Source organism: Hyperoodon ampullatus (genome assembly GCF_949752795.1).
Source record: "Hyperoodon ampullatus genome assembly, chromosome: 15".
NCBI lineage: Eukaryota > Metazoa > Chordata > Mammalia > Artiodactyla > Ziphiidae > Hyperoodon > Hyperoodon ampullatus.
In genome coordinates this window covers 67,675,093-67,702,993 of record NC_136928.1, presented here as the reverse complement: position 1 = coordinate 67,702,993, position 27,901 = coordinate 67,675,093, and the positions used below count along the sequence as shown (strand labels likewise).

At 52.7% G+C, this 27,901-nt stretch overlaps 2 protein-coding genes across 6 annotated transcripts; both read left to right on the top strand.

The window, feature by feature from the left end:
- Positions 1–355: 355 nt before the first annotated feature.
- Positions 356–4,640, top strand: ATRAID (all-trans retinoic acid induced differentiation factor; the record flags this gene model as incomplete). Its single annotated transcript, XM_079720581.1, is given in 8 exon segments — positions 356–454; positions 1,137–1,258; positions 3,063–3,134; positions 3,371–3,442; positions 3,544–3,665; positions 3,995–4,092; positions 4,305–4,388; positions 4,392–4,640. Coding segments are annotated over 8 exon segments (687 nt in total). The 3' UTR covers positions 4,410–4,640.
- Positions 4,641–4,995: 355 nt separating this feature from the next.
- Positions 4,996–27,172, top strand: CAD (carbamoyl-phosphate synthetase 2, aspartate transcarbamylase, and dihydroorotase; the record flags this gene model as incomplete). Of its 5 annotated transcripts, XM_079721512.1 has the most annotated exons (45): positions 4,996–5,077; positions 5,317–5,456; positions 7,626–7,755; positions 8,626–8,768; positions 8,941–9,082; positions 9,269–9,440; positions 9,644–9,829; positions 10,001–10,113; positions 10,434–10,579; positions 10,837–10,968; positions 11,111–11,344; positions 11,470–11,691; positions 11,891–12,079; positions 12,324–12,448; positions 12,630–12,760; positions 15,446–15,558; positions 15,803–16,047; positions 16,266–16,512; positions 16,878–16,976; positions 17,165–17,389; positions 17,476–17,658; positions 17,882–18,100; positions 18,376–18,543; positions 19,156–19,338; positions 19,458–19,562; positions 19,998–20,237; positions 20,481–20,562; positions 20,863–21,029; positions 21,195–21,359; positions 21,502–21,633; positions 21,856–22,057; positions 22,433–22,623; positions 22,718–22,858; positions 23,068–23,169; positions 23,557–23,653; positions 23,938–23,988; positions 24,281–24,325; positions 24,433–24,602; positions 24,713–24,787; positions 25,309–25,521; positions 25,727–25,852; positions 26,051–26,206; positions 26,292–26,393; positions 26,574–26,668; positions 26,784–27,172. In XM_079721512.1, the coding sequence occupies 45 exons, from the start codon at positions 4,996–4,998 to the stop codon at positions 26,884–26,886; spliced, it is 6,729 nt and encodes a 2,242-aa protein (XP_079577638.1). In that variant the 3' UTR covers positions 26,887–27,172. The 5 variants fall into 5 exon arrangements, with proteins under 5 accessions (XP_079577638.1, XP_079577641.1, XP_079577639.1 ...); XM_079721515.1 differs by lacking the exon at positions 23,938–23,988 and having other exon boundaries at positions 25,309–25,338; XM_079721513.1 differs by lacking the exon at positions 23,938–23,988.
- Between the last annotated feature and the right edge of the window lie 729 nt (positions 27,173–27,901).

The window sequence follows — 27,901 nt, the reverse complement described above, 5'->3', positions numbered from 1 at the left end:
GCCGCCGCGCCGCCATGTTTACTTAGGGCAAATGGATTAACCCCCAGCCGCTGCGGATACGCGACCCAGGCTCCAAGCGCAAGGAACGCGGGGCTGAGGGAGCAGTGGCGGGGAGGCCTTCGCTTAAGGGGGAAAAGGAGAAGGGGGTGGTTAGTCCCCCCGAACGAGGACTGGGGCACACAGAGAAGAGCGCTGACCTCCGCGACTATCAGCGACCCCTAACCCTCCCCAGACCGACCGGCCCAGCGGACTAGCCTGGCAGACTAGGCCACGCCCCAGCGAGGGCGCGACGGTGGGAGGCGGGGCCACACGCGCAAGTATCGCGATGAGCCGAGAAGGACAGAGGGAGCGGAAAATGGCCTCTCGGGAGCTCTACGGTCCTTTGAGCGTGGTGCCCTGGGCTGCAGCCCTACTCCTCGTTCTGAGCGTGGAAAGGGCTTTGGCGCTACCCGAGGTACTGAAGCAAATTAAAGGTTGGGTTGAAACAGAGTTGCTTGCCGGCCCTCGGCTCCCCCCACTCCTCTGCCTCCGCGCAGCCCCGATTTCGTCCCTGGGGCCTCCCTAGACATAGCCCAGACAGCTCCCACTCCGAGTACTCACGCCGCTGTCTCCCAGCGCCTTCGCCTTGCCGACGTCCAAAGACCTTCTAAATTTGACCCCCTTGCTCCTTAAAATCGTTGAATAACTTTGAGTCGTTCTTTCTACAAACGAGACCTCTGGCCATTCTGCAAGCTTAACAGCGTACGAATGCCGTATATCGTGCGTTGGAAGGACTGTACTTTCTGTAATGCTTGATGAGTTCTTTGTGTACCTGCAGTCCTTTTACACCCGCCAAATCGGGGCTGGCAGATTGAGAAGTCATTGGAGAGGGCATAATATATATGTTCGAATAGTAATTCTCAAAGATGAGGTCCTTCCCTGGACAAGATCTAGTACAGAAATTCTCTGGTGCGCTGTTTTGGCGCCTGGTTCCAAGGGGAAGAAATGCGTCTTCTAGTAAACCTGACATAAAGGTAGGACACTTCCATGCCCTGTGTTAGAGGAATTCTGGAGAATGTACTGGCAGTTAACTTTTGATCCTTGTTTTTTTCTTGGCTTTTCTTTCTGGAGTCCTAATAGTTTTCTTTCTTTTGCAGATATGCATCCAGTGTCCAGGGAGTGTGCAAAATTTGTCAGAAGTGGCTCTTTATTGTAACCAGACACCAGAGCTAATGCTGCACGCCCGCTGCTGCCTGGATTGGAAGGGCACCATCCTGGGGTGAGGGAGAAGACATCCCTGGATACTGGAAGAGAGTTCCCAAACCAAATTCTTCAAGGCTTGCCTGATTGGCTTTTGAGATAAATATTCGTGCCTGTTTTGGAGGCATCTAAACCATGAGTCTCAGACTTTTAAATCTGTTATAGCATTTTTGGCTAAGTAAACAACCCTGTGGTTCTTCCTGGTTGAAATGCATAAAAGTCATAATTTTTAGCATTTTTTTAAGCTTGTTTCTTTTGTTTATTGTCAACTCTTTGGCTTATTTACTGTGTGTCTGCATGAAATGACTCCTTTGGCCTGAAGGACACTATGGAATATGGTTTTCTTCCCCTTCTCATTAATTCATGTTTGTCTTTGAGGCAAATTTCTCTTCTTGTCCCCTTATGCAAATTAGCCTCTGCATTGTTTTCCTCTTACACTCTTGAGAACCCACCTCTTATGGCTTCAACCATTATGCAGGTGTCTCCCAAAACTAGATCTTTTAGTTTCCTTTGACCTCCCTCCAAGCTCCAGATACATGTGGTTACCTCTAGATTCCTGTTAAACATTTCCTCTTTCAGAGCACCCTCACTTCAGACTCAAAATGTCACACGTCTTGCTTCCATTCTTCTCTTTCCCTCTTCTGCCTAAATACTTCTTTATATTAAACTTTCTGAAAACCAATTTTTTCCCCTTATTACTCTCTGGCTTTAAAATTAGACTTATAATTGTCTGTTGCCCTAGGATAAAGTTCAAACCAGAAACTACCATAGACTGGCCCAACCCACCTTTTCAACATTACTTTCAATTATTTGTCCACCCAAACCCTTCATGAGGGTCTGGCAGCAGCCAGACTCTCCTACCTCCAAAAGCATTCCACCTTTCTTTCTTTGTTCAAACCTCTCTCTTTACCTAAAATTGCCTTTCTCCACCAAATTAAAACATATCTGTCCTTTAATTCCAACATCTTTTGTGAATGTTCCCTACTACTAAAAACCAGAGTAATATCTTTTTATTTGTTACTTCCTCTAATCCTTAGTGTCTGTACCACTCAAATTAATTTTATATACTGTTCATATTGTAATTTAATGTTTATATTGTTTTTATTTTTGGTGATGGTCTTGTTCCCCTACTACATTGTAAGCCACTTGCAAGCTAAGATACTGAATGTTATTTTTAATTCTCCGAAATTTTGCAGTTAGTAGGCACTCAGTAAATACTTGTAGAATAAAGGAACAGACAGCAATAGATATTGAAGAAAAAAATAGTGTGGCATGGACCTTAATATCCAGTAGTTTACATCCATCCAATCTGTGGTAGAAAATGCACTTGGAAAAAACTTTCATTTATGTGACTTGAATTTTTTTCCCAAATGATGGCCTTTTGTGGATCTGAGAATCATAATATTACAATGTGAGTGAGTTCCACTAATCCTGACAAAACAAATTTCTTTCAATAGATGCACAGATGCATAGATATACTGATAAGAATGGTACTGTCTGGTGGAACTTTCTGCCACGATGAAAATGTTCTGTATCTCTACCTTCCAATACAGTAGCCACTAACCACCTTAGTGGTTACTGAACACTTGAAATGTGGCTAGTGCAAATGAAAGACTGAATTTTTAAAATTTAAATTAAGTAGCTGCATGTTGCTAGTGGTGACTTAATTGGACAATGCAGGATTAAAACATCTACCAGAGTACCTAGGTTGTGGCCCCGACACAGCTGTGTTCAATTAATATTAGCTGATAAGGGGGTTGTATTAGCTTACCTTGGATGAAGGGGAGAGACACACAGTTTTGCTGATTACCTTATTTCCTCAGGCTGGATCTCCAGAACTGCTCTCTGAAGGACCCTGGTCCATACTTTCCTCAGGCACATACTGCTGTCATCATGTAAGTGGTTAATTATCCTCCTTCCCAAAAGGTGATTATGGCAAAGGGTTGATGGGAAAGTCTTTGAGGATGGACTCCTAAAAGGATGTTTAAATATTGTCTGCATTTGGACAACTCAGAATGAGAACTGGATTACCAGTCCAGAAACACACTGGATTACCAGTCACACACATTCATGTGTGAATGGAAGTAAGGTGTTTTCCTAGAGCACAGTGCTAACAGTGTGTGCTTTGCAGAGACCTGCAGGCAAACTCCCTCCAGGGTGACTTGGCCAACACCTTCCGTGGCTTTACCCAGCTCCAGACTCTGTGAGTAAGGGCTGTGGGGTGTGGGAGAGAACTAAAGAGAAGCAGTGCTGTGAACTCAGCAACGTCAGGCTGCATATTATGACTGCCTGTATTGTGCCCAGGATACTGCCACAAGATGTCAACTGTCCTGGAGGTATTAATGCTTGGGATACTGTCACTTTTTATATAAACAGCCAAACCTGCCGAGAACAAAGGAACCTTTGCAACAGCACTGGGGACCCAGGTATGTTGGCTCACCTCCACCCCTCCAGAAACTGCTCTTCCTCCCTTGTATTCTCCGATTTAGATCAGAAAGACAGTCAAGTTGCTTAAGTGCCTTTTGTTTGGGTTTCTGAAGCTTTAACCCCTCGGAAAGAAAAGGTCTTAACCTTTTGTTAATATTTTTTAAATAACTTTATGATGATGATGATGACAACAGTGTTCCGATTATCTGTAATCTTTCCGCTCTACCTTTGACCTAGAAACCGTTGAGAGAATCTAAGTTGAAAGAGATATTTGGGAAACATACCTAATGAAATCCAGCGATGTTCTCTGTTTTTCTCTGGCTCCCAGAAATGTGTCCTGAGAATGGATCTTGTGCACCTGATGGTCCAGGTCTCTTGCAGTGTGTTTGTGCTGAAGGCTTCCATGGCTACAAGTGTATGCGCCAGGTGAGGAATTAGGTCTTCTAATTAGGGATAAGAGAAATGCATAGACTAAGTACCTCTCTGAAAGAAGAGCCATAAGACCAGGAGCTGATGCAAATTACCTAGAGAAGGAAACTGTAAGAGAATTGCCCTGGGTGAGGGGACAGGTATGCTAGGAAAGAACTGGGTGTTATGTTGTAACCCTGTGTGCAGTTTTTTTGGTCTGTTATTCACAGGGCTCCTTCTCACTGCTCATGTTCTTTGGTATTCTGGGATCCACCACATTATCCATCTCCACCCTCCTTTGGGGGACTCAACGCTGAAAAGCCAAGGCTTCATGAACCACATAGGTCTTCCTACTGACTAAAGATCATCCCCATCTTAGTCCAGCCAGGGAGATTTGCTTCCTGGACATCACTGGTCAGCGGATCCTCCCTCCCAAGGCAGAGGCCGCCGTCGGAAGGAGGATGGAAATTTGCACAACCCTGGGTGTTGTAGACCCAGTCCAGGAGTGGACTAGTACCGGTTCCCATTTGTGCTGTTGACCATAATAAACAGTTTTTCTTTTTTTATTTTCGTCTCTTCGTTGGCGTGGTAAGGGCTACTTTGGGAGAGCGGGTTTTCTCAGGTATCCCATCGCTTCGCGCAGGGTAGAGGAGGTGACCCAACCCTGTCGCTGCCCTGGCCCTGCCCCTCACGTTTCTGGCTCCGCCCCTCACGCCGCCAGCTCCCGCGCCGCCGCAGTTTGTCGCCGCCCAGAGCGCCTGGGCTCCTTCGCGCTCCACGCCGCCCTTGATCCAGACACCGGCGCGGCTAGCCACGTGGACCGAATCCGGGCGCGCCGTCCTCACGTGGTTCTAGCATCCGCTGGGGCTTGCTGCGTTCCCCGCTTCTCTGTAATCACCCCGGCCTCTGAGCTCCGCTCCCATGGCGGCCCTGGTGTTGGAGGACGGGTCGGTCCTGCGGGGCCAGCCCTTTGGGGCCTCTGTGTCGACTGCCGGGGAAGTGGGTAAGCAAGTCCGGGCTGGCTGCCGACCTCATCCCACTCTCTGCTGCCCCTCTCTGCCCAGCCTGCCCTGCCCAGACCCCGCCATTTTCCCGCCTGCACACCCCCTCCCCCGCCATCCCCCAGCCCGGCCCCCTTTATCCCTGACGGTCAGGGCAGCCTCCACTGGGGCATTCTCCTGGCTCGGGGCAGTGCTCCGAAGAGTGCCCTGCCTAAGCCCCATCTCTGCCTCTTTCTTGCAGTGTTTCAAACCGGTATGGTCGGCTACCCCGAGGCCCTCACTGACCCTTCCTACAAAGCACAGATCTTAGTGCTGACATATCCTCTGATTGGTAACTACGGCATTCCCCCAGATGAAGTGGATGAGTTCGGGCTCAGCAAGGTAGCCACATCCAATGCTTTCTCTACATTCCTTTTCAAATCAGTAATTGTTAACTGTTAGTGAAGACACTGACATTCCGCTAGGCATTCTGGAGAAAAGAGGTACACACTGAAGTGATAGACAAGCACTCTGCAGGGTTTGTTAGGTAACACCTGGAGAAGCACAGAGTGCTGGAGGCGAAGGCGAAGAGTCTGGGCTCTAGTAAGGAACCAGTGAAAATTTTTTAGCAGCAGAGTGATGTGATGGGAGCAGTGCTTTAAGAGTGCATAAATTAATGGGAAAGAGACTGGAAACTAGGGTCACACCCTTCTCAGTGATGGTGGGTCACAGTTCACCTACCAAACCAATGAAGTTGATTATCATCTTCTAAACCTGCTTTCCTTACCTTGCCTCATTCTTTACCACTTTTCAGTAGAGTTCTTACATGTAGATAAGAAACTCAGTTTCCTTCTCAGTGAGGTTTCTCCTATTCCTCCTCGTCTGGAATTTGGAAACTAAGTTGCCCTCTGAGAGTTCAAGTAATAAAAAAAAAAAAAATCAACACAAGTTAATTGTAGAGTAGCCATAGCCTCCAGTGCAGTATTCCTCAAAACTCACTTTGTCCTAATTCTAGGGTTACTGAGGCTTTAATTCTTAATATGCTTTCCCAATCACCCTGACACTTGGGAAAGGAAACTCTAGGAAAGAGACGTGCTTGATATTCCTGGAAGAACCATTCCTCATCACATAAATTCACTGCATTCTGTATAAATTTACTGCATTCTAGTTTATTATCCACTATCTTGGTTAATTGACCTAAGTCTTCAGCTTTGTCAACTCTAGATACATGTCAAAGTGGAGTTTATACAGTTGCAAAATTGAGGCCCTGACAGAACCAAGGTGAGTAAGGCCCCTGGAGCCACCAGCCCACCACGGATGCTTCTGCAGCACATATGCTGTAAATGTACTTGTCCGTGTGCAGACACCTAGCCGTGGAGGGTTCTGCCAAACTAGCCTTCAGATCCCATTCATCTTTCTTTAAACCTTCCATCATTAAGCAGATGTAGTTTAAATATGCCACTTTCTCCTAGATAAACAATCTGTTTCTCTACTTAGTTATTATAAGCTTATCTATAGAGGAGCAAATTTACATTGAGTAGCATTTTTTTTTTAATTTATTTTATTTTCGGCTGTGTTGGGTCTTCGTTGTTGCGTGCAGGCTTTCTCTAGTTGCGGTGAGCGGGGGCTACTCTTCATTGCGGTGCACAGGCTTCTCATTGTGGTGGCTTCTCTTGTTGCAGAGCACGGGCTCTAGGCGCTCGGGCTTCAGTAGTTGTGGCTCACGGGCTTAGTTGCTCCGTAGCACGTGGGATCTTCCTGGACCAGGGATCGAACCCTTGTCCCCTGCATTGGCAGGCGGATTCTTAACCACTGCGCCACCAGGGAAGCCGTACATTACCTTTTTTTTTAAATGATAATCCCTTACGAAGTGGGTGGTGGTGGTGGGGTGGTGGTATAATGCCTAGTATTGCACCCTGAAGCTTTGTTTTTATTTAGTAAGGTATTGTACCCCTGCCTATTCTACAGTACGTTTTTATCACACCCTGTGATTATGGTCTTGTTTTATCTATGTTACTTTGTTAATTTTCTGGTTCCCTAGGTAGCAAATTAACATTCTGAAGACAGGACCTTGTCTTTTTTTATGCTCATGCTCCTCCCCCAGCATCTGTTATAATGCCTGGCACCAAGTGGGCCCTCAGTAAACGCTGACTACTATCACGTGTCAGGCACCTTGCTCTTGAGTTCATAGTTCTCTGACGAAGACATCTGGACACATTTGTAATACAATGGAAATAGCAAGTCAAGTAGAAACAAAGTGAACTTAGGTGAGCTCTAAGGAGGAGACACAAGCTCCAGTGGGTGAGAATGGGGGTGACTTCATGGAAAAGGGGATAGAAGAAAAGGAAGGGAAAAGGAAAATGTCATTTCAATTACTAATCAGGCACCCCAGGCCAATGTGTTCAGTGTTTCATGCGGGGGACAGCATTGCTGATAAAAGGCAAAAGCATGAGGTGCTTGGCATGTTAAAGGAACGACACGTCATTGAGTGTGGCTGGAGTACAGGGTCCATGGCCCTGCAGGGAGGTGTGTGGCCCTGGGCTCCTCACAGTCTCCTCCTCCCATCAACAGTGGTTTGAGTCCTCGGGGATCCACGTGGCAGGACTGGTGGTAGGAGAGTGCTGCCCCACACCCAGCCACTGGAGTGCCACCCGTACCCTGCATGAGTGGCTGCAACAGCGTGGCATACCCGGCCTACAAGGTATGGTGCAAGCACAGGGGTGTCTGAGTGGAGCACAGATACCTGGATGGAAAGAATCAAGGACTCTGTGGACTCTGGGACTTGAGTCCAAGACTGTGGTACAGTGTACCTGATTGGAAAGCTTTAGACTGGGGGCTGGAGCTGGGGGAGGGAACTGAGCTCTCACTCAGATGGAAGACTTCAAACATGCAAAAAGAGGGAATAGGATAATGAATCCCCAGCTTCATCAGCTCAGGGCTAAACTTATTTCATCACCACTACTACAACTCCCAGATTATTTTGAAGCAAATCTCAGACACAATATCATTTCATCCACAGATAGTTCAATAGCTATGAAAAAAAAATCCTTGTAAAAACATGATCACATAACATTACCGTAACCTTTAAAAAATTAACAGTAATTCCTTAATATCAAATATATAGGAATGTTTAAAATTTCTCCAATTTTCTGATTTTTTAAAAACTTTGTTTATTTCAGTCTGGGTCTACACAAGGTCTGTACATTGCACTTGGTTGATAATCTTTACTCTTTGGGCCTTGTAACCTATTTGACACAAACAGTTGATTTTCCTTTAGAGAACCCCACAGTCTGCATTTTTATTGATTACATTCCTGTATTGTCATTTAGCGTGTTCTTTTGTCCCTTGGTATTATTTTCTGTAAACAGATCTGGAGTGGTGGTTCAATTCATATGTGATGTTTGGGGGCAGGAGTACTTCATGGTAGGGTACTTCCAGCAGGATAGCCCAGAATTTTTGATGCCCATAGAACAGTCACACACAGTCTGTGACTCAGGCTCTGAAATGGAAGTCTGACGTCATGTGTGACTGCGTTGGGGGAGTGATCTCTCAGAGTCTGCTGTTTGGGCAGGAGTGGACACTCGGGAGCTGACTAAGAAGTTGCGAGAGCAAGGGTCTCTGCTGGGAAAGCTGGTCCAGGATGGGACGGAGCCTTCAACCCTGCCCTTCTTGGACCCCAATGCCCGCGCCCTGGTGCCGGAGGTCTCCATTAAGGTACAGAGGTAGAGTGGGAGAGTATTCCAGACTAAGCACAGTAGTTATATTCTGCCCATACTGGGGGGTGAACACTTGCGGGAGAACCAGAAGAGGCCTCCAAGGTGGGGGTTGGTGGGTGCATATTACATGTACTAATCACAGCTGTCAACCGTCGCCCTGTATTCCTCAGGTTCCACAGGTATTCAATTCCGGGGGTACCCCTCGAATCCTTGCTTTGGACTGTGGCCTCAAGTATAATCAGATCCGATGCTTGTGCCAGCGTGGGGCAGAGGTCACTGTCGTACCCTGGGACCACGCATTAGACAGTCAGGGTGAGTAGCTTAGGTCTGTACAAGGTCACAGACAAACAGCATGGGTGGAAGATCTGGCCCTTGGTCCAGTTGCTGAACGTCAGCATGAGCTGCAGGGAAGGAGGTGGAGCTAAGGGCTTTTGTTCTAGTGGTGTTTCTCTCTAGTTGAACCACGGGTTTTGACATCATCTTTTCTGCCCACTCCAGAGTATGAGGGTCTTTTTCTGAGTAATGGCCCTGGCGACCCCGCCTCCTATCCCAGCGTGGTATCCACACTGAGCCGTGTCTTATCTGAACCGAACCCCCGACCTGTCTTTGGGATCTGCCTGGGACACCAGCTGTTGGCCTTAGCCATTGGGGCCAAGACTTACAAGATGAGGTGGGACTTGTGGGGAGAGGAAGTGCCTGCACCTCTGACGTGAGGTGTGGGGAGTCTTGGGAATGGGAGTAGAATTGGTGTTCATTAGTGTTGAAATAGGAGTGGGGGTTGGTGAGACTCGTGAGATCAGCAGGAGCTGGGTTTGGTACAGTAGTGAAGGGAGGGTGAAAGGGGCCTGTGACTCAGTACGTTTCCATCTCCAGATACGGGAACCGAGGCCATAACCAGCCATGCTTGCTGGTGGGCTCTGGGCGCTGCTTTCTAACATCCCAGAACCATGGGTTTGCTGTGGAAACAGACTCACTGCCGGCAAGCTGGCTTCCTCTTTTCACCAACGCCAATGATCACTCCAATGAAGGCATTGTGCATGAGAGCCTGCCCTTCTTCAGGTGAGCCTGGGTGGTTCTGGCATGATGACTGGATCTGTACAGCTTTGAAGCCCACTGGGACTTGAAGATCAAAAAGTAAAGCGCATCAGTGGCCCCCGTCCTCTTTCCCACTACCTACCTCCAAGGCTGCTGCTGATGATGGCAATTTTCGTGATCCACTCTCTTCAACAGTGTCCAGTTTCACCCCGAGCACCAAGCTGGCCCTTCAGATATGGAACTTCTTTTTGATATTTTTCTGGACACTGTGAAAGAAGCCACCACCAGGAACCCTGGGGGCCAGACAGGTAAGCGCTCGAGTAGAACTGGGTTGTGGATCTAAGAATGGGCTCCAGGAGAGGCATAAGATGGACCTGTCTTGGGAAACTGATAGGTGTTTGGGAGGTTAGGCGGGAGGGGTGGGAAGGCAGTCAGGCCAAGATGGTTCATTTATGCTGCTTCTATTCAAAGGAACCCAGAATCACAAGTCCTGGCTTCTGGTCCTGCCTCTGCCACTCGTTAGAGGCATGACTTGTTCTTGATTCTTGTGTAAACTGAGGGTTTAATCTAGATGACCTCTCGGGTCTCATTCAGCTCTAACATTCTATGACTTTCTTTGCCTCCATAGTTCGAGAGCGGCTGGCTGAGCGCCTCTGTCTTCCTGGGATTCCCACCCCAGGCTCTGGGCTTCCCCCACCACGAAAGGTTCTGATTCTGGGCTCAGGGGGCCTCTCCATTGGCCAAGCCGGAGAGTTTGACTACTCAGGCTCTCAGGTAAAGCACGTGCGTCCCTGACCCTCTGGGTGTGTGGCCCCCAGGAGCAGACAGGGCTGAGGCATGAGCATTCGTTGTAGGGAGGAAGTGACACAGGAGATCTGGGGAACGTGCAGAAAGGTGAGGTGGTGAGGAACAGAAGTGGGTTTTTAGGGACTAAGAGTCCAGGGAGGGGAGAAGAGGAAGAGAAATACTGGTCTAAGACTGAAAATCTTGCTTCTGCATTGGAGGCCGATATGCCCTTTTTGTCCCCCTAGGCGATCAAGGCCCTGAAGGAGGAAAACATCCAGACGTTGCTGATCAACCCCAACATTGCCACCGTGCAGACCTCCCAGGGGCTGGCTGACAAGGTCTATTTCCTCCCAATAACACCTCACTACGTAACCCAGGTATGACTCGGGTGAGGCTAGACTGAGGAGGGGACCCACGTGGGCAGGGGGATCCTGTGTCACTCTGGGTTTTTGCAACTTCTTTGATCCACTCCCTAACCCCAGGGTCTTAATGCCTATTATTTCCTCTCTCCTCCCTCAGGTGATACGTAATGAGCGCCCAGATGGCGTGTTACTGACTTTTGGGGGCCAAACAGCTCTGAACTGTGGTGTGGAGCTGACCAAGGCTGGGGTGCTCGCTCGGTATGGGGTCCGGGTCCTGGGCACACCCGTGGAGACCATTGAGCTGACCGAGGATCGGCGCGCCTTCGCCTCCAGGATGGCCGAGATCGGAGAGCACGTGGCCCCCAGTGAGGCAGCAAACTCTCTCGAGCAGGTTCGAGGCATGGTTGGGGTGGACGGGTGTCGTTTCCTTGACATCGTATTCTCTCCGGGTCCAGGAGCCCTCTGCGCGGCACGCAGTCAAGGCCTGATCCATTTGTTTGTCTCTGCTCGTTGCAGGCCCAGGCAGCTGCCGAGAGACTGGGGTACCCCGTGCTGGTGCGTGCAGCCTTTGCCCTGGGCGGCCTGGGCTCTGGCTTTGCCTCTAACAAAGAGGAGCTCTCTGCTCTCGTGGCCCCAGCTTTTGCCCATACCAGCCAAGTGCTGGTAGACAAGTCCCTGAAAGGATGGAAGGAGATTGAGTATGAGGTGGTGAGAGACACCTATGGCAACTGTGTCACGGTGAGTGACGGAGGAGGGGCATAGCGTCAGGCAGTATGAGCTCTTGTAAGAGCCGGGGTCCGGCTGATATCTTTGAGAGTTCGATGTCCCTCAGACCCAGGATGGGTGCATCTCCAGAGGCAACAGGACCCTGGGATGCAACCTCCTACCTCTCCTGACTCCCTTTGGCAGTGACCACTCTGGGACTCTCCCTTCACAGGTGTGTAACATGGAGAACCTAGATCCACTGGGCATCCACACTGGGGAGTCCATAGTGGTGGCTCCAAGCCAGACGCTGAATGACAGGGAGTACCAGCTGCTGCGGCAGACGGCCATCAAGGTGACTCAGCACCTTGGAATTGTTGGGGAGTGCAACGTGCAGTATGCCTTGAATCCTGAGTCTGAGCAGGTGAGACTCTAGGCCGTGGAGCTGATACTACAGCTGTTGGACCGCCTTCCGTAATTTTGGGGCCTTAGGCCAAGAGGCCCTTTAACCCTACAGAACCTGGAGTAGAAGCTGGGATTATCTTCGGTAGGGTTGGGCCTTGGGTTGGAGGATGCTGCTTTATTTTCCTGCCTTTCTGAGACCTTTCCTAGGCAGGCCTTCTAGGCCAGTTATCTGGTAACTCTTTCTCTGTTCTCTCCCTTTGCAGTATTACATCATTGAAGTGAACGCCAGGCTCTCTCGCAGCTCCGCCCTGGCCAGTAAGGCCACGGGCTATCCACTGGCCTATGTGGCAGCCAAGCTGGCTTTGGGCATCCCTCTACCTGAACTCAGGTGCAGGGGTTGGGGAGAGATCAGGGAGGACAGGCGGTGGGGAGCTAAAAAAAACGTTTATGGGACAGGGAACGGGGAAAGGACATTGGCCTGGATGTGTGGGATGGAGAGAACTATCTGGAAGCTCACCATTTACATCTCCTGCTCTGTCCTTCTGGCACCTTCACCTGATGGCTCCCAGGAACTCAGTGACAGGGGGCACAGCAGCCTTTGAACCCAGTCTGGATTACTGTGTGGTGAAGATTCCTCGCTGGGACCTCAGCAAGTTCCTCCGCGTCAGCACAAAGATCGGGAGCTGCATGAAGAGTGTTGGTGAGAGACACATCCCAAGAGACCCCTCCCCAGGTCACCTCATGGGGTCCCACATGTCCCAAGGATCTAGACTGTCATAGAGTCAGTTCCCTGGCATGATCTTTCAGCTCCTATATGAGCAGCTTCTTGGGAACACGGTTTCTCAGAACTAATAGGGATATTTCCAACTAAGATAGCAGTCCTCCTCAGAGGCAGGAATCAGAGGCATCTGGAAATCTGTCAGAATACACATGCCACCTCCACTCCCCAGATGGCATGTCAGAAATCTTGGGGTGGGGTGATAGCCATTGGACTATCTCATTTCTCTCATGTTACAAATGAGTAAGCAGGTGCCCACAGAAGGAAAGTGTGTGCCTGAGTAAAGGGCGGAGCCAAGAACTGAAAACTAGATCTGTTGCTAGTTGCATATGTTCCTCTGTTTACAGTACGTTGCCTGTCATGGGTGAGACCAGTTCCATGAAACTCCACGCACAGGATTTCATGGCATTTTGCCCATGGCTTCGTCACTAGGCTGTTAATACCAGTGACAGTTTGTTCTCCATGCTTGTTTAAATACTGATTGCTTCAGGGAAATGACGACTGCTGTTTTCCTGTGAACACTTCTAAGGCCAAGTCAGCGCAGTGGCAGCCATGCTGAGCGTATCTCCTTCTCTGGGCACTTCCTGCCATGGTCACTAAATGAAATGTTTTTTAATACAATGTCTAAGATCAGAGCAGGACATCAGACACCTTTTCATAAAAACAGGGACACTTAGTAATGAATAGTGAGTGGGCACGATGGTCAGCCTCCAAGCAGTGGAGAGCCTGCTGGGATTGAGTTAGTATGCTTCCTTATACTGACCCTTTAAATTGCCTTAGTTTGTCCTGCAAAGCATTTCCATTAAAACAAGCATGTGCATGTACCAAAGTGCCACCAGCTAAGGTTAAGAGCATTTTACTGTGCTCCAAATTTCCATTAAGAGCAGTAGTAGCCTTTAAACACGGAAGTCTAAGCTCAGATATGATGTCAGAATTTTTAGAAATCTTACAGGACTGCCAAGTTGTTCTTTCCGGAGATGAATTTCTGTTATGTAAAAATTATAATAAACATGGGAATGAAGCCATAAATTGTGGCTAAAAGAAGTGGATTGAAAATAGAACAATCAAAAATTGATTGATTCCTAGATGAGACATTTAAGTATCTTACATCTATTTGAGTGTTCTTGGAGTGTGATCTGCCATGGTAACTTTCTATGACTTTTAGTATATACAAGTAAGATACATGAATCATTGAGAAATTAGACAAGATAGTTTAACCAAAGAAGAGTAATCACCTGTAATCTTGTCATACAGAGATTAATTTGGGGATATATATGATTCCAGGATTTTTCTAGGCTTGCATGTATTAGTGCATTGGGTTTCTCTTTTACCCAACATAAAAACTTTTATAATATAACCACATTACAAAGGAATTGAACAAAATCACTCATCCACTTACTTAACATTACTGGTAGCATCTTGACATTTAAAAAAATTTTTTTAAGAAACATATTAGGATTGTAAACAGAAAAATACATTTGGTAAGGAATATTTGAAGACCCTAGGGTAAGTTGTCAGAGAACATGAACAAAACTTTATAGAATAGGAAATCAATAAGCAGGGCTGGGGGGTGGGGGGAGTTCCCTCTTTTTAGTAGTTAGAAATCTAGTTAAAATGAGATAATTATTTTTGCTTATTAGCAAAAATTGTTTTAAATGATTATACACACTTCTTAGAAAATTAGTTGAATTTATACTTTGTATTGTAAAGTGCAAACTTCTATAAAGCCACTAATACTTATCAAGGGCCAGAAGATTTATCTTACCTATTGCCCATGCACTTCTGGAAATGTATCCTAAGGAGATAACCTAAAGCACGGAAAACATCACAGCCTCACTTAGAACGATGAACACGTCAAAGCTAAATGTCTTACAGTAAGTGAGCAGTTACATTATGGTAAATCTCACAGGAGTTAAACTGCTGGTAATAAAGTGACATAGAATGTGGGAACAAGCTTACCATGAGGGAAAAAGCAGGGTAGAAGTTGTATGTATACTATAATCATGTATAAAACATTTGAAAAAAGTCCAGGAGGAAGTACTCTAAAGTGATAGTTGTAAATGTGATTAGCTCTGGATGGATTCATAGAGTAATGGGATCATCTTCCTGTTATCCAGACTTTTTTAAAGTTTTAAAGGATGAGCCAGATCCCAGATGGTATCATCACAATATGAATAAAGCAAACCGAATAACTGGATAACCCAACAGGGATGGGTGGGGCCTCTGTGATAAAACTGCAACGTGTTCCAGTATCCACATGCCCATTTTAGGCATTTTAGTTTCATTTCACTAATAAACACAAAACATGAAAATGGTAGGGAGAAGAGGTGCAAGTGTAAGATTCTCAATGAAACACCATAAATCCCACCACCGTGGGACTTGACTGTAAACTACAGACATTCTGGGGACTTCCCTGGCCATCCAGGGGTTAAGACTCCAAGCTTCCACTGCAGGGGGTGTGGGTTCGATCCCTGGTTGGGCAACTAAGATCCTGCATGCCACAAGCTGAGGCCAAAAAAAAAACAAAACAACTACACACATTCTGGGCAGCATGCCTGCAGCTGCCTTTGCCCTCTGGCCCTCAGTCCTCACATGGTACCCCTCCAGGTGAGGTCATGGGCATTGGGCGTTCTTTTGAGGAAGCTTTCCAGAAGGCTCTGCGCATGGTGGATGAGAACTGCGTGGGCTTTGATCACACAGTCAAGCCCGTCAGTGATGTGGTAAGTGGCTCCCCTTCCCCTGGCAGTACCCTCAGAACGGACCCTGCTTCTCTCTGTCCCCAGCCCCTGAGCTTGTTACCAGTAATACTGGCACCAGTCACTTGTGGACCTTTGCTGTGTTTTCACTTTGCTGAGAATTCGGTGACTTCATTTCTCATTTTTCATTATTATGAGGACGTATCACTAGATTTGTTTCTACAGATGAGGAAACGGAGGCTTAGCTTGTCTGCCCTCTCCCCGTTAGGAGTTGGAGACTCCAACAGACAAGCGCATCTTTGTGGTGGCAGCTGCCCTGTGGGCTGGCTACTCGGTGGATCGCCTGTATGAACTTACTCGCATCGACCGCTGGTTTTTGCACCGAATGAAGCGGATTGTAGCACACACCCAGCTGCTGGAGCAACATCGTGGACAGTCTTTGCCCCTACACCTGCTGCAGCAGGCCAAGCGCCTCGGTTTCTCAGACAAGCAGATTGCCCTTGCAGTTCTCAGGTCAGGGATGGCGGGGAGGGCCTCTGGCTGAGAAGTGTCGGGCAGAGAACCTTTGTACCAGTGAGGGGCCCTCAGAGTGGGGGAGGGTGTGGGGAGCTTGGAGGCCTCTGACCTTCATCCCTGGGAATTTTCCTCTCTGATCCCTACCTGGGATCTCCGCCCTCTACTTGCTCCATACCCCACTTCCAGGGCCTATGTTTCTGACCCTTCTTCTTTAGCACAGAGCTGGCTGTTCGCAAGCTGCGTCAGGAACTGGGGATCTGCCCAGCGGTGAAGCAGATTGATACAGTTGCAGCTGAATGGCCAGCCCAGACAAATTACTTGTACCTGACATACTGGGGCACCACCCATGACCTCAGCTTTCGAACGCCTCATGTCCTGGTCCTGGGCTCTGGCGTCTACCGTATCGGCTCCAGCGTCGAGTTTGACTGGTGTGCTGTGGGCTGCATCCAGCAGCTCCGAAAGGTCCAAGAGCTAGTCTTTCATATGGTTTTCTCTGCTGTTCTAATGAGCTTTGGCAGCTGCCTTCCACCCACACTCAATCCTGACACTTTCTAGTCATTGCTGCACCTTACATCTATCGCAGGGCTTTGGGTTGGGGGGGTCCCCTTAAGCCATCCTGTGCCTCACATGTGGTTCCTCTCCAGAACTCTGTATCTGCTTTTCCGATACCTTCATTGCTGGTCTTGCTTCCCTCCCAAGGCAGCCGTCCTGTACAGCAATTTCAGAGACAGCTGAGGCGGTCCTCTCTGAAGCACTGCTTTGGCTTTACTTTCTCGGTGCTCTTCTTCCCATCTAATTGCTGACTGTCCTTCCCCTCGCTGTCGCAGATGGGGTATAAAACCATCATGGTGAACTACAACCCAGAAACAGTCAGCACCGACTATGACATGTGTGACCGACTCTACTTCGATGAGATCTCTTTCGAGGTGAGACGGATGAAGGCTGCCTGTTAGCCTGGGAGGCCAGTCAAGTAGGAGCGGCTGACGGACCTAAGACTCTTTGGAACTTGTGGGGTTTGTGGGGTTTGAGGGTGAAGGATGAAGAGCAGCGAGCAAGAAGGCTCAGGCCCCTGACCTGTCTGCTACTGCCACCTGTTTCTCCTCCTGCACTGTAGGTGGTGATGGACATCTATGAGCTAGAGAACCCTGAAGGCGTGATCCTGTCCATGGGCGGGCAGCTGCCCAACAACATGGCCATGGCTTTGCATCGGCAACAGTGCCGGGTGCTGGGCACCTCCCCTGAAGCCATCGACTCGGCTGAGAACCGTTTTAAGTTCTCCCGGCTCCTGGACACCATCGGTATCAGCCAGCCTCAGTGGAGGGAGCTCAGCGACCTGGAGGTGGGCCGGGGCCTGCGGGGGGGCTGGAGGCTGGAGGATGTCACAGGCGAGTGTGAGCAACCCAGCTAAGCTCCCTTTGCCCTTAGTCTGCTCGCCAGTTCTGCCAGACCGTGGGGTACCCCTGTGTCGTGCGCCCCTCCTATGTGCTAAGTGGTGCTGCTATGAATGTGGCTTACACCGATGGGGACCTGGAGCGCTTCCTGAGCAGTGCGGCAGCTGTCTCCAAGGAGCACCCTGTGGTCATCTCCAAGTTCATCCAGGAGGCCAAGGTGGGAGGCTGCGGACAAGTCTCTGCAGGCAGGCTGCCAGCCTCGGAGGCGACTCCCCTCTCTGGTCCTACAGAAGTTTGTAGGCACAGGGGGCTGGATAGGATGGGTTGTGCCAGGGCTCTTAAAGGAAGGGAAGCTTCCTGCAGGGGCAAGCGGGAGAAGAAAATGGACCTTGCTCTACATCACATTGCCCTGCACGCCGCCCGCCCCCCCCCCCCCCCAGGAGATTGATGTGGACGCTGTGGCCTGTGATGGTGTGGTGGCAGCCATCGCCATCTCCGAGCACGTGGAGAACGCAGGTGTGCATTCAGGTGATGCCACGCTGGTGACCCCGCCGCAGGACATCACTGCCAAAACCCTGGAGCGGATCAAAGCCATCGTGCACGCCGTGGGCCAGGAGCTGCAGGTCACAGGACCCTTCAATCTGCAGCTCATTGCCAAGGTAGTAAGAGGGGGCTAAAGGCAGGGACCAGGGGTCCGTGGTGCCTCCTTGTTCTGTGCCGGCCCTGGTGCCAGGGAGCCCTCATCGGAGGAGGAAAGCTGGAGGGGCAGGGTCACAGCTCGAGCCCACAGTATTGTCAGGGTTTGTAACAGTCACCCTGCCCCCTGTCCCGGGTTGATGACCCACAGAATGATGAGTGAGGGGAAGAGCCAAGGTCACTGGGATGGTGTCACAAGCCCACCTGTGGAAGGTCCAACCAATCCCTCTCTGCCCAGGACGACCAGCTGAAAGTCATTGAATGCAACGTGCGTGTCTCCCGCTCCTTCCCCTTCGTCTCCAAGACACTGGGTGTGGACCTAGTAGCCTTGGCCACACGGGTCATCATGGGGGAAGAAGTGGATCCTGTGGGGCTCATGACTGGCTCTGGAGTCGTGGGGGTAAAGGTAAGGAGGATTGAAGCCCGAGGTTAGCAGTCAGCGGGGAGGCAAATAGCGGAGGGAGTTCATCTCCTGCACAAGCTGTATGTCAGTCGACGTATAAACCAAGCACCTCCTGTGGGCAGGGCCTTCCTGGGCCGTCAGGGCAATAAGATGGTCTTTGTCCCATAGGAGCTTCCACTCTAGTGATGGGAGGCAAGAGCAGTTGGGTCCAAAAACAGCTTGTGTCTAGAACAGTGTGATAAACCTGCATGGTAGAGATAAAAACAAAATGCTAAAGGAGGTGCGACTTCCAGAGAGGGTGGTGACCCTCAAGAAGGCCCAAGAAAAGAAGTGGTATTTGGAATGAGCCTTGGAGGACGGTCAGGTTGTGAGATTTGAGATTGGCCAAGCTTGTTGAGGAAACGTTCCAAGGCCAGGGAGTAGCCTCGTGGAGCCCGAGGGGAGCCCGAGAATGTTTGGGAAGCAGCCCATGATTGGTGGGTTCACGTGGAGCCACACAGGGAAGGCTCACCCCGCCGTCTGGAGGAGGCCAAGGGAGGGGATTGAGGCCCCGCCCCCCCGGTGCAGGATGCGGGCCCCTCACGCCTGGGCCTCACTCGCCTCCTGCTCTCTCAGGTGCCCCAGTTCTCGTTCTCCCGCCTGGCGGGTGCTGACGTGGTGCTGGGTGTGGAGATGACCAGTACCGGGGAAGTGGCTGGCTTTGGGGAGAGCCGCTGTGAGGCCTACCTCAAGGCCATGCTAAGCACTGGCTTTAAGATCCCCAAGAAGAACATCTTGCTGACCATTGGCAGCTATAAGGTACAGAATCCGGGGGGTGCCTGAAGATGGGGGGACAGATGGCCTTGGCTCCCTGGGCCAGGGCTGACCTTGAAGTGGAAGACGGGAGAAACACAGCCTCATCCTCCTTCTTGGTTCAGAACAAAAGTGAGCTGCTCCCAACGGTGCGACTGCTGGAGAGCCTGGGCTACAGCCTCTACGCCAGCCTGGGCACCGCTGACTTCTATACAGAGCACGGCGTCAAGGTATGGGCTGCTCCCGCCCCACCCCACGCTGCCCTCTCTCCAAGGGTGTGAGAGCACCCAGGAATTCTCTCCCTGTTCCCCTGCTTTTCTTGTCATTGTACAAATTATATATTCCATGTAGAGCAGTAGAACCTACAGAGAAGCAAAGAGAAAAAAAGAATTCCCTCCTGACCTCCCCACCGTTGTTAACATTTTGGCATGTTTCCTACCAGAATTTTATCTTTCTGTGTGATGTGTGGGCTCATACCGCAGAGTCCTTGGTAACCATAGTGTAGATACCTTTCTTGTCAAGAAAAATGCTTTGCCTATAGCAAAGAGAGGTAGCCTGGTCCCCATCCTCCTCATGGGCTCCTGGGCCACCTCTCCTCCCTTCAGGTTGGCCTTCCTGGCCCCTGCCAGGCTCAGGTTGGCCCCTACCTTGTCTCTGGGCCACAGGTAACGGCTGTGGACTGGCACTTTGAAGAAGCAGTGAATGGAGAGAGTCCACCACAGCGAAGTATCCTGGAGCAGCTCGCTGAGAAAAACTTCGAGCTAGTGATTAACCTGTCCATGCGCGGGGCCGGGGGCCGGCGTCTCTCTTCCTTCGTCACCAAGGGCTACCGCACCCGGCGCCTGGCCGCTGACTTCTCCGTGCCCCTCATCATCGATATCAAGTGCACCAAACTGTTTGTGGAGGTAACTGACGCCTGGGTGCCGGGAAGGGGGCAGCCAGTGTCAGTGGGGGAAGAGGAAGAAGTGAGCGTGCCCTGGGGCTGGGAAATCTCAGTATGAAACAGCCATGCTAATCAAGCTTTGTGGCTGCAGAGAGAGAAGGTGGGTATAAAGAGGCAGAAGCCTGGTTTATGGGAAAACCCAATCCCTATCTGCACCTCCCAGGCTGCCCTTAAGTCAAAGCTGACCGTGGTTTCCACCTTGCAGGCCCTAGGACAGATTGGGCCAGCCCCTCCTTTGAAGGTGCATGTTGACTGCATGACCTCCCAGAAGCTCGTGCGGCTACCTGGTAAGTGCATCTCTTGAGAGAACCTGGCTTCTGGACACTGGTAGAAGCTGGCACGGACCCTGGGTGCAGCAAAGGATGGCCGTGGGGCCCACTCTGCCCTGGAGTGTACAGAGTGGGGAGGGCCCAGAATCTTCCTCACTCTAAGCTCCTTTATTCCTCCGTCCACGATGCCCTTGACGAACCTCACCACCTCTCACTTGTATCAGTCGCTGCCTATTTTCCTGCCACCCCAGTTCACCTCCTCGATGCCCTTCGTGTCTCGGAATCTTCCTCTAATCTGCCGCCTCCATGTTCTCCCAGGATTGATTGACATCCACGTGCACCTGCGGGAACCAGGGGGGACACACAAGGAGGACTTTGCTTCAGGCACAGCGGCTGCCCTGGCCGGGGGCATCACCATGGTGTGTGCCATGCCTAATACCCGGCCCCCCATCATCGATGCCCCTGCTCTGGCCCTGGCACAGAAGGTGAGCCCTTGTTCTCCTGCTTCCTGGTGACCCACATGCCCCCACCAGCCTCCCCCACCTCCCTGAACCCTGCTCCCTCTGCCCCTCCCCAGGGGCCCAGGCCACGCATGGGTGCCAAGCTGGCACCGTTGCTGAGGGGCCTAATCTCAAATGTACCCTCTCCAGCTGGCAGAGGCCGCCGCCCGCTGTGACTATGCCTTGTTCCTCGGAGCTTCGTCGGAAAACGCAGGGACCCTGGGTGCTGTGGCTGGGTCTGCTGCAGGGCTGAAGCTCTACCTCAACGAGACCTTCTCTGAGCTGCGGCTGGACAGTGTGGCCCAGTGGATGGAGGTAGGGGTGGGCAGGTGGGAGGAGGCAGCCAACCAGTACCTTCCGGCTCGAGGGCCCCGCACAGTGGGCTGGCAGCAGTGAGTCAGGAGCTCCGTGAGGGCTTGGGCTCTGCACGGTTCCAGAATGTTCTTCCTGCCCCCAGCACTTCGAGACATGGCCGTCCCACCTCCCCATTGTGGCCCACGCAGAGCGGCAGAGTGTCGCCGCTGTCCTCATGGTGGCCCAGCTGACCCAGCGCTCGGTACACATCTGTCACGTGGCGCGGAAGGAAGAGGTGAGAGCCCAGCAGAGGTGCCCCTGTTGCTTTCCCAGTAACTTCAGGTGATCAGGGTAGTCCTTGGGGGGCAGGAGAGGGGCAGGGCATGAGCAGGGGAGCCCGGAGCCCGTACCCAGCACATCTGCCCCATGACTTTCCGAGAGGGGAGGTGGGCTGCAGGGACTTTGCAGGGTGGGGCTTGGAGGGAGGCCTCCTCGAGGTCTCCCTGCTCTCCCCCAGATCCTGCTGATTAAAGCCGCAAAGGCACGGGGGCTGCCAGTGACCTGTGAGGTGGCGCCCCACCATCTGTTCCTGAGCCGCGATGACCTGGAGCATCTGGGGCCCGGGAAGGGGGAGGTTCGGCCTGAGCTTGGCTCCCGGCAGGACGTGGAAGCCCTATGGGAGAACATGGCCGTCATCGACTGCTTTGCCTCCGACCATGGTGAGAGGGCCCAGGCCGAACCCCCTCTGCCCAGGCGGGCTCGTGCCCCATCCTCACGGGCAAGGACCTTGGGCTCCATGAAGATTGGGCCTTGATCTGGGTAGGATCCCAGCCTCTAATACAGTTCCTGGTCTGTCATAGGTGCTTGATAAATATTTACTGAAAGAACGAATGAGCAAATGAGTAAACTGTAAATGAGAGAATGTGGGTGAAAGGTGTGCGCCCCCAAAGATGACAGCCGTCCCAGTTTCCCTACCTTCTGATTCCCAGAAAAAATTAGCATTGGGGTTGGTAGTGAGGCACCATCCTGGTGGCATGCGTGACCTCTCGTGTGTGGAGGCGATTGGTTCTGAGGGTCATGCTCTCTTCTCCCAGCCCCCCATGCCATGGAGGAGAAGTGTGGGCCCCAGCCACCCCCCGGCTTCCCGGGGCTGGAGACCATGTTGCCCCTACTGCTGACGGCAGTGAGCGAGGGCCGGCTCAGCCTGGATGACCTGCTGCAGCGACTGCACCACAACCCTCGGCGCATCTTCCACCTGCCCCCCCAGGAGGACACCTATGTGGAGGTGCGGGGTTGAGGGCCGGGGGCCGGGGGCTCCCCAGCCCTGGGAGCTGTTCCACGCTGCAGCGCGTGCCCGGCATAACCCGTGACTCTGGCAGGTGGATCTGGAGCATGAATGGACGGTCCCCAACCACATGCCCTTCTCCAAGGCCCACTGGACACCCTTTGAGGGGCAGAAGGTGAAGGGCACCGTCCGCCGTGTGGTCCTGCGAGGAGAGGTTGCCTACATTGACGGGCAGGTATGTGTGTGGCCCGGGCCCGGGCCGGTCGTGACCCGCTCGTGCTATTCTCCTCCCACCCCAGCACATCTCTGTGGTCCCACTACCCGTCCAACTGCCCTGGGTGCGGGTGGGTGCAGGTCCCCGGGGCATTTTTTTCTTCTCGCTGGCTTCCACCCCGTTAGGACCCCAGTCTGGCTCACTTGCCCACCCCTGCCTTCTGTCCGCAGGTGCTGGTGCCACCGGGCTACGGACAGGATGTACGCAAGTGGCCGCAGGGGGCTGTTCCCCAGCTCACGCCCTCGGCCCCCGCTGCCAGTGAGCTAAACACGGTACGCGCACTGCTTCGGGCTGGGGGGCGGGGTTGGGGGTACAGTCAGGGGCGGGGCTGACAGCATAAGCATCTTCATTGGTGGTTCGGGGCGGTGGAACGTTCATCACTTAACACTTAATATCCTCACCACCTGCTCCCTCTACTGCAAAACAGAATTAGCTCTCAGTTTAGGAGTGTTCCCACAGGAAACACAAACCCATTATTAACCCAAGCAGAGCGACATCTCAGAGAGGCCAGTGGGCCCACGCCTGTTGAGGGCAGCCCAGTGGGAGGCGGGACTGAGGGGACGTGATGGAGGTAGAATCCTAGCGGACAGGGAGCAGTTTGGCTTTTCTTGAGGGATTGAATTTGAGGGTCAGGTCAGTACCCAGTGTTGTCTCTCCAGACCCCAGAGAGGCCCCGCCGGGGCATCCCAGCGCTTCCCGATGGCCGCTTCCACCTGCCGCCCCGAATCCACCGAGCCTCTGACCCAGGTTTGCCAGGTAAGAGGAAGGTCCTATGACGTGGAGGGTGGGGCCACCTGGACTTAGAGACGTGTCGGGATGGGCTCCTCTCCCCCGCAGTGTCCCAGGTGGGCTGAGGTTGGGGGCTTGGTGGCCTTGGAACTGTCCCAGCGCCCCCCAGCACCTCACCTCTGTCCACTTACCTTGTCCTTCCTGCTGCCCTCATCTGACCTGCTGTGCCCGCCTTTGCCTAAATCAGCCCGCCCAGCATGAGGGAGGCATCCCACAGCTTCTTCTCACAGGCCCTTTTTTGTTGTGGGCAGCTGTGTTCCTCCGCCTGGGAGCTGGGATCCCATGGGGCAGCAGAGCGTGGGGTAAATCCAGGTTGTTGGTTGGTGTGAGCCTGGCCGTTCTCCCTGCCTAGGATCTTTTTGCCAACTGGGAGGGTCCCGGGAGGGCACCACTGATTACACACAACAGCCCCTGTGGGAAATCACGTGTCTGTGCCCAGAGCTGCCGGTCCTTCCTGCCCTCACCTAACCTGCTATAGCTACTGTGGTGTGAGTTGGTTTAACACAGACACTGTGATCCAGAGTCCTGGGGAAGCGGGGGCTCTTCACGCACCTCAGCCACTAACTTACATCTGTCCTGTTGCCCTCTTTGTAGCTGAGGAGCCAAAGGAGAAGACCTCCCGGAAGGCAGCTGAGCCAGGTGAGAGACGCCCCGGAACACGCACTCACCGTGGGGTCCTCTCTGATCTGGCCTGGGTAGGGGGAACCCTCTGACCCGCCTCTTCTGCCCCGTCCCTCACTCTGCAGAGCTGATGGGAACCCTTGATGGCATCTGCTACCCTCCACCACCAGTACCTAGACAGGCGTCGCCCCAGAACCTGGGGACCCCTGGCCTGCTGCACCCCCAGACCTCACCCCTGCTGCACTCATTAGTGGGCCAACATATCCTGTCTGTCCAGCAGTTCACCAAGGATCAGGTGCCTGGGGGAGGGAGGAGGGGGATACCCAGAGCTTTGAGGACCTGGAGAGTCGGGGCTAGGGCCCTTGGGGGCCACCGCCTTTCCAGCTGACTTGGGGTCTTTCTTAGATGTCTCACCTGTTCAATGTGGCACACACGCTGCGCATGATGGTGCAGAAGGAGCGGAGCCTCGACATCCTCAAGGTCAGGGTCAGGGCTGTGGGCTGGGGATCCAGACCCGTGTCAGCAGGGCTGTGCGGTGGTCAGAGGGGTCTCCCTCCCCTGCCATAGGTCCCCTCGTGTGAGTCCACAGCCTCCATAGGTAAGCCCTACTCTGGGAGGTCCTGCTTCTCTAGGCCGCCCCCGTGTTTGCCCTCTTCCGCTCAGTATTCAGCTGACTTGCGAGGCCCTGAGCACCAGCACACAGGCCCGCTAATCTGGTCACTTGGTTGGTGCTGATGTATTCGTGGGAGAGAAGCCTAGGGTATTTCCTTCTCTCCCAGAGAATGAATGTCTCGTTCAGACTCTTAACAATGGCTTTTTGAAGGCAGACCTTTAGCTCAGAGTGACACTATGGTGGAAATGTCAAGGCTACAACAGGTCATGGGAAGGTTTGGGGGACAGGGTTCTAGCACCCCTCTTGCGTAAGTTGGGGAGGCGGGCATCAGCCCACGCGCTCCCCAAGGTGATCACGTGTGTGCACACATGACTCCCGCCTCCCCCAGGGGAAGGTGATGGCCTCCATGTTCTTCGAGGTGAGCACGCGGACCAGCAGCTCCTTTGCAGCGGCCATGGCCCGGCTGGGGGGCGCCGTGCTCAGCTTCTCAGAAGCCACGTCCTCCGTCCAGAAGGGTGAATCCCTGGCTGACTCGGTGCAGACCATGAGCTGCTACGCCGACGTCGTGGTGCTGCGGCACCCCCAGCCTGGAGCAGTGGAGGTGAGGCCAGCCTGTGTGCCGGGGCAGGATTGATTTGGCTGGACCCAGGGACACGAGGGCCCTTCTGCCCACACTTCCTGTGACTGCAGGTCTCAGTCGGGCCAGATGGGTGCGGGGACCCCAGGAGGAGTGGGACTGCGGCAGGGAGTGGGGGTCCCTGAGACGCAGAAGACAGGATTCTCCTTCCTTGTTCCCGTGTTCACAGCTGGCAGCCAAGCACTGCCGGAGACCAGTGATCAATGCCGGGGATGGGGTCGGAGAGCATCCCACCCAGGCCTTGCTGGACATCTTCACCATCCGGGAGGAGCTTGGGACGGTCAACGGCATGACGGTGAGGGTGGTGGCAGGAGTTGGAGGCCTGCCTGGTGATGGTCTGGAGAGGGGGACAGTGGGGGGGTGGTTTCTGCATTTCAGCGCATGTTGCCCGCATTCTGAGGCCTACATTCTGGTCCTGAGGCCGAGAGCTTTAAAATGGGGCTGCGGGGGTGCTCAGTCTGGGGGCCCTCTTGGTGACCGGCTTCCTTCCCAGATCACAATGGTTGGGGACCTGAAGCACGGACGCACGGTGCATTCACTGGCCTGCCTGCTCACCCAGTATCGCGTCAGCCTGCGCTACGTGGCGCCTCCCAGCCTGCACATGCCCCCCAACGTGCGGGCTTTCGTGGCATCCCGCGGAACCAAGCAGGTCAGGCCCTGGGAGCCCGTGGGGGACCTGGGTTGGGCGGTCAGTGCTGGCACCACACCCACCCTGGCCGGGCCTCACCCTCCAGGAGGAATTTGAGAGCATTGAGGAGGCGCTGCCCGACACTGACGTGCTCTACATGACTCGCATCCAGAAGGAGCGCTTCGGTTCTAGCCAGGAGTATGAAGCTGTGAGCACGAGGGTTGAGAAGCCAGGGCTGGAGCTGCTGGGCATCCCGACTAGCAGCCAGGAAAGCTGGGTCCCTTGCTTGCGATAACTGAGTGCGAGGAGCGGGGGGTGGAACCCAGGCTCGTGGGCTCATAGCCACCCCTGCCCGGACGTGCTAACGGGGCCCCTCTCTGCCTCGCAGTGCTTTGGCCAGTTCATCCTCACTCCCCACATCATGACCCGGGCCAAGAAGAAGATGGTGGTGATGCACCCAATGCCCCGAGTCAATGAGATAAGGTGACATGGCATCAAAATTGAGGATATGCTTGGGGGCGGGGGTCTGGCTCTGGGAGTGCACTCAGTCCTGTTCAGGCTGTCTTGGGCCACGTGGTAACTCTTCCTTCTCTTGCAGCGTGGAGGTGGACTCGGACCCCCGAGCAGCCTACTTCCGGCAGGCGGAGAATGGCATGTACATCCGCATGGCTCTGTTAGCCACTGTGCTCGGCCGCTTCTAGGGCCCGACTCCTCAGCCTCTTCTCAGGCCCAGCTGCTGGGCATGAAATCCGGTGCCCTCCACGGAGGCAGCACACTTAGTAGATGCTCTCGGGCATCCAGATAGGTCATGTGCTCATACGCACACACATGCGGACCACGCTTCAGACGCTGGACTGGACTGGAGCTGTCTAGCATGGGGGTGGGGCCTCAGATGCTGGGGCCCGGTCGGCCCCGTCTCCCTTATTGCACCTGAAATCTGTACTGTTACTTTTCCACTGACTTAGTAAAACAGCTGAGCTGCCTCTGGTTCTTGCTTCCTTGCATGTATCCTGGCTTCAGCAGAGGATGTTAAGTGTAATAGGCGGAGCTTTCTTCTAGAAAACGAGAATAGCTTCCCAAATACGAGAGTAGCCTTGCCGGGCAGGCTCATGTTCTGGCCAGGGGAGCAGCCGGTCCCCCATTTTCAGAGTGGTGGCTCTTTGGGGTTCTGGGCAGGAACATGCCATTCTGTTGGTGCTCTCTGCGGCCTGCACTACACTGATACGTGTCCGGCCCTCCTTCCTCCATTCAGGTGCATGAGTCATGAAGGGAGGGCTGAGCATCTGCGTCCTGCTGGTGGTGTTCGTTATACCATAGGCCTTTCCTCTCCTCTGGTTAGTCCTCTCCTCAGTGGCTGAGGTGGCCACTGCATCCTCAAAACCTTGCTTGGAGTTCAGCTGCCATTACTGGGAGGAGCCCCTCCTACCCACCATCCCTGGGAGCCTGCCTCACTGGACTTTCCAGCCTGGACTAGGGTAAGGGGGGGCTGAGGAGCACGTTCACTTGGGAGCCCTGGGCTAGCGGGCTGAGGTGGAGTAGCTCAGGTATCTTTGCACACTAGGGCTTCTGTGGATCATTCAGAGTGTGTGAGCTCTTCCATTTCATGAACTTTAGCAGCGTTAAATTTCTGGATCCAGCAGGCTAACTTACTCCCTCTGGGTACAAAGCACCATGTGCAGTGGGAGTATAAGGATGAACAAGGTAATTCTGATCCTC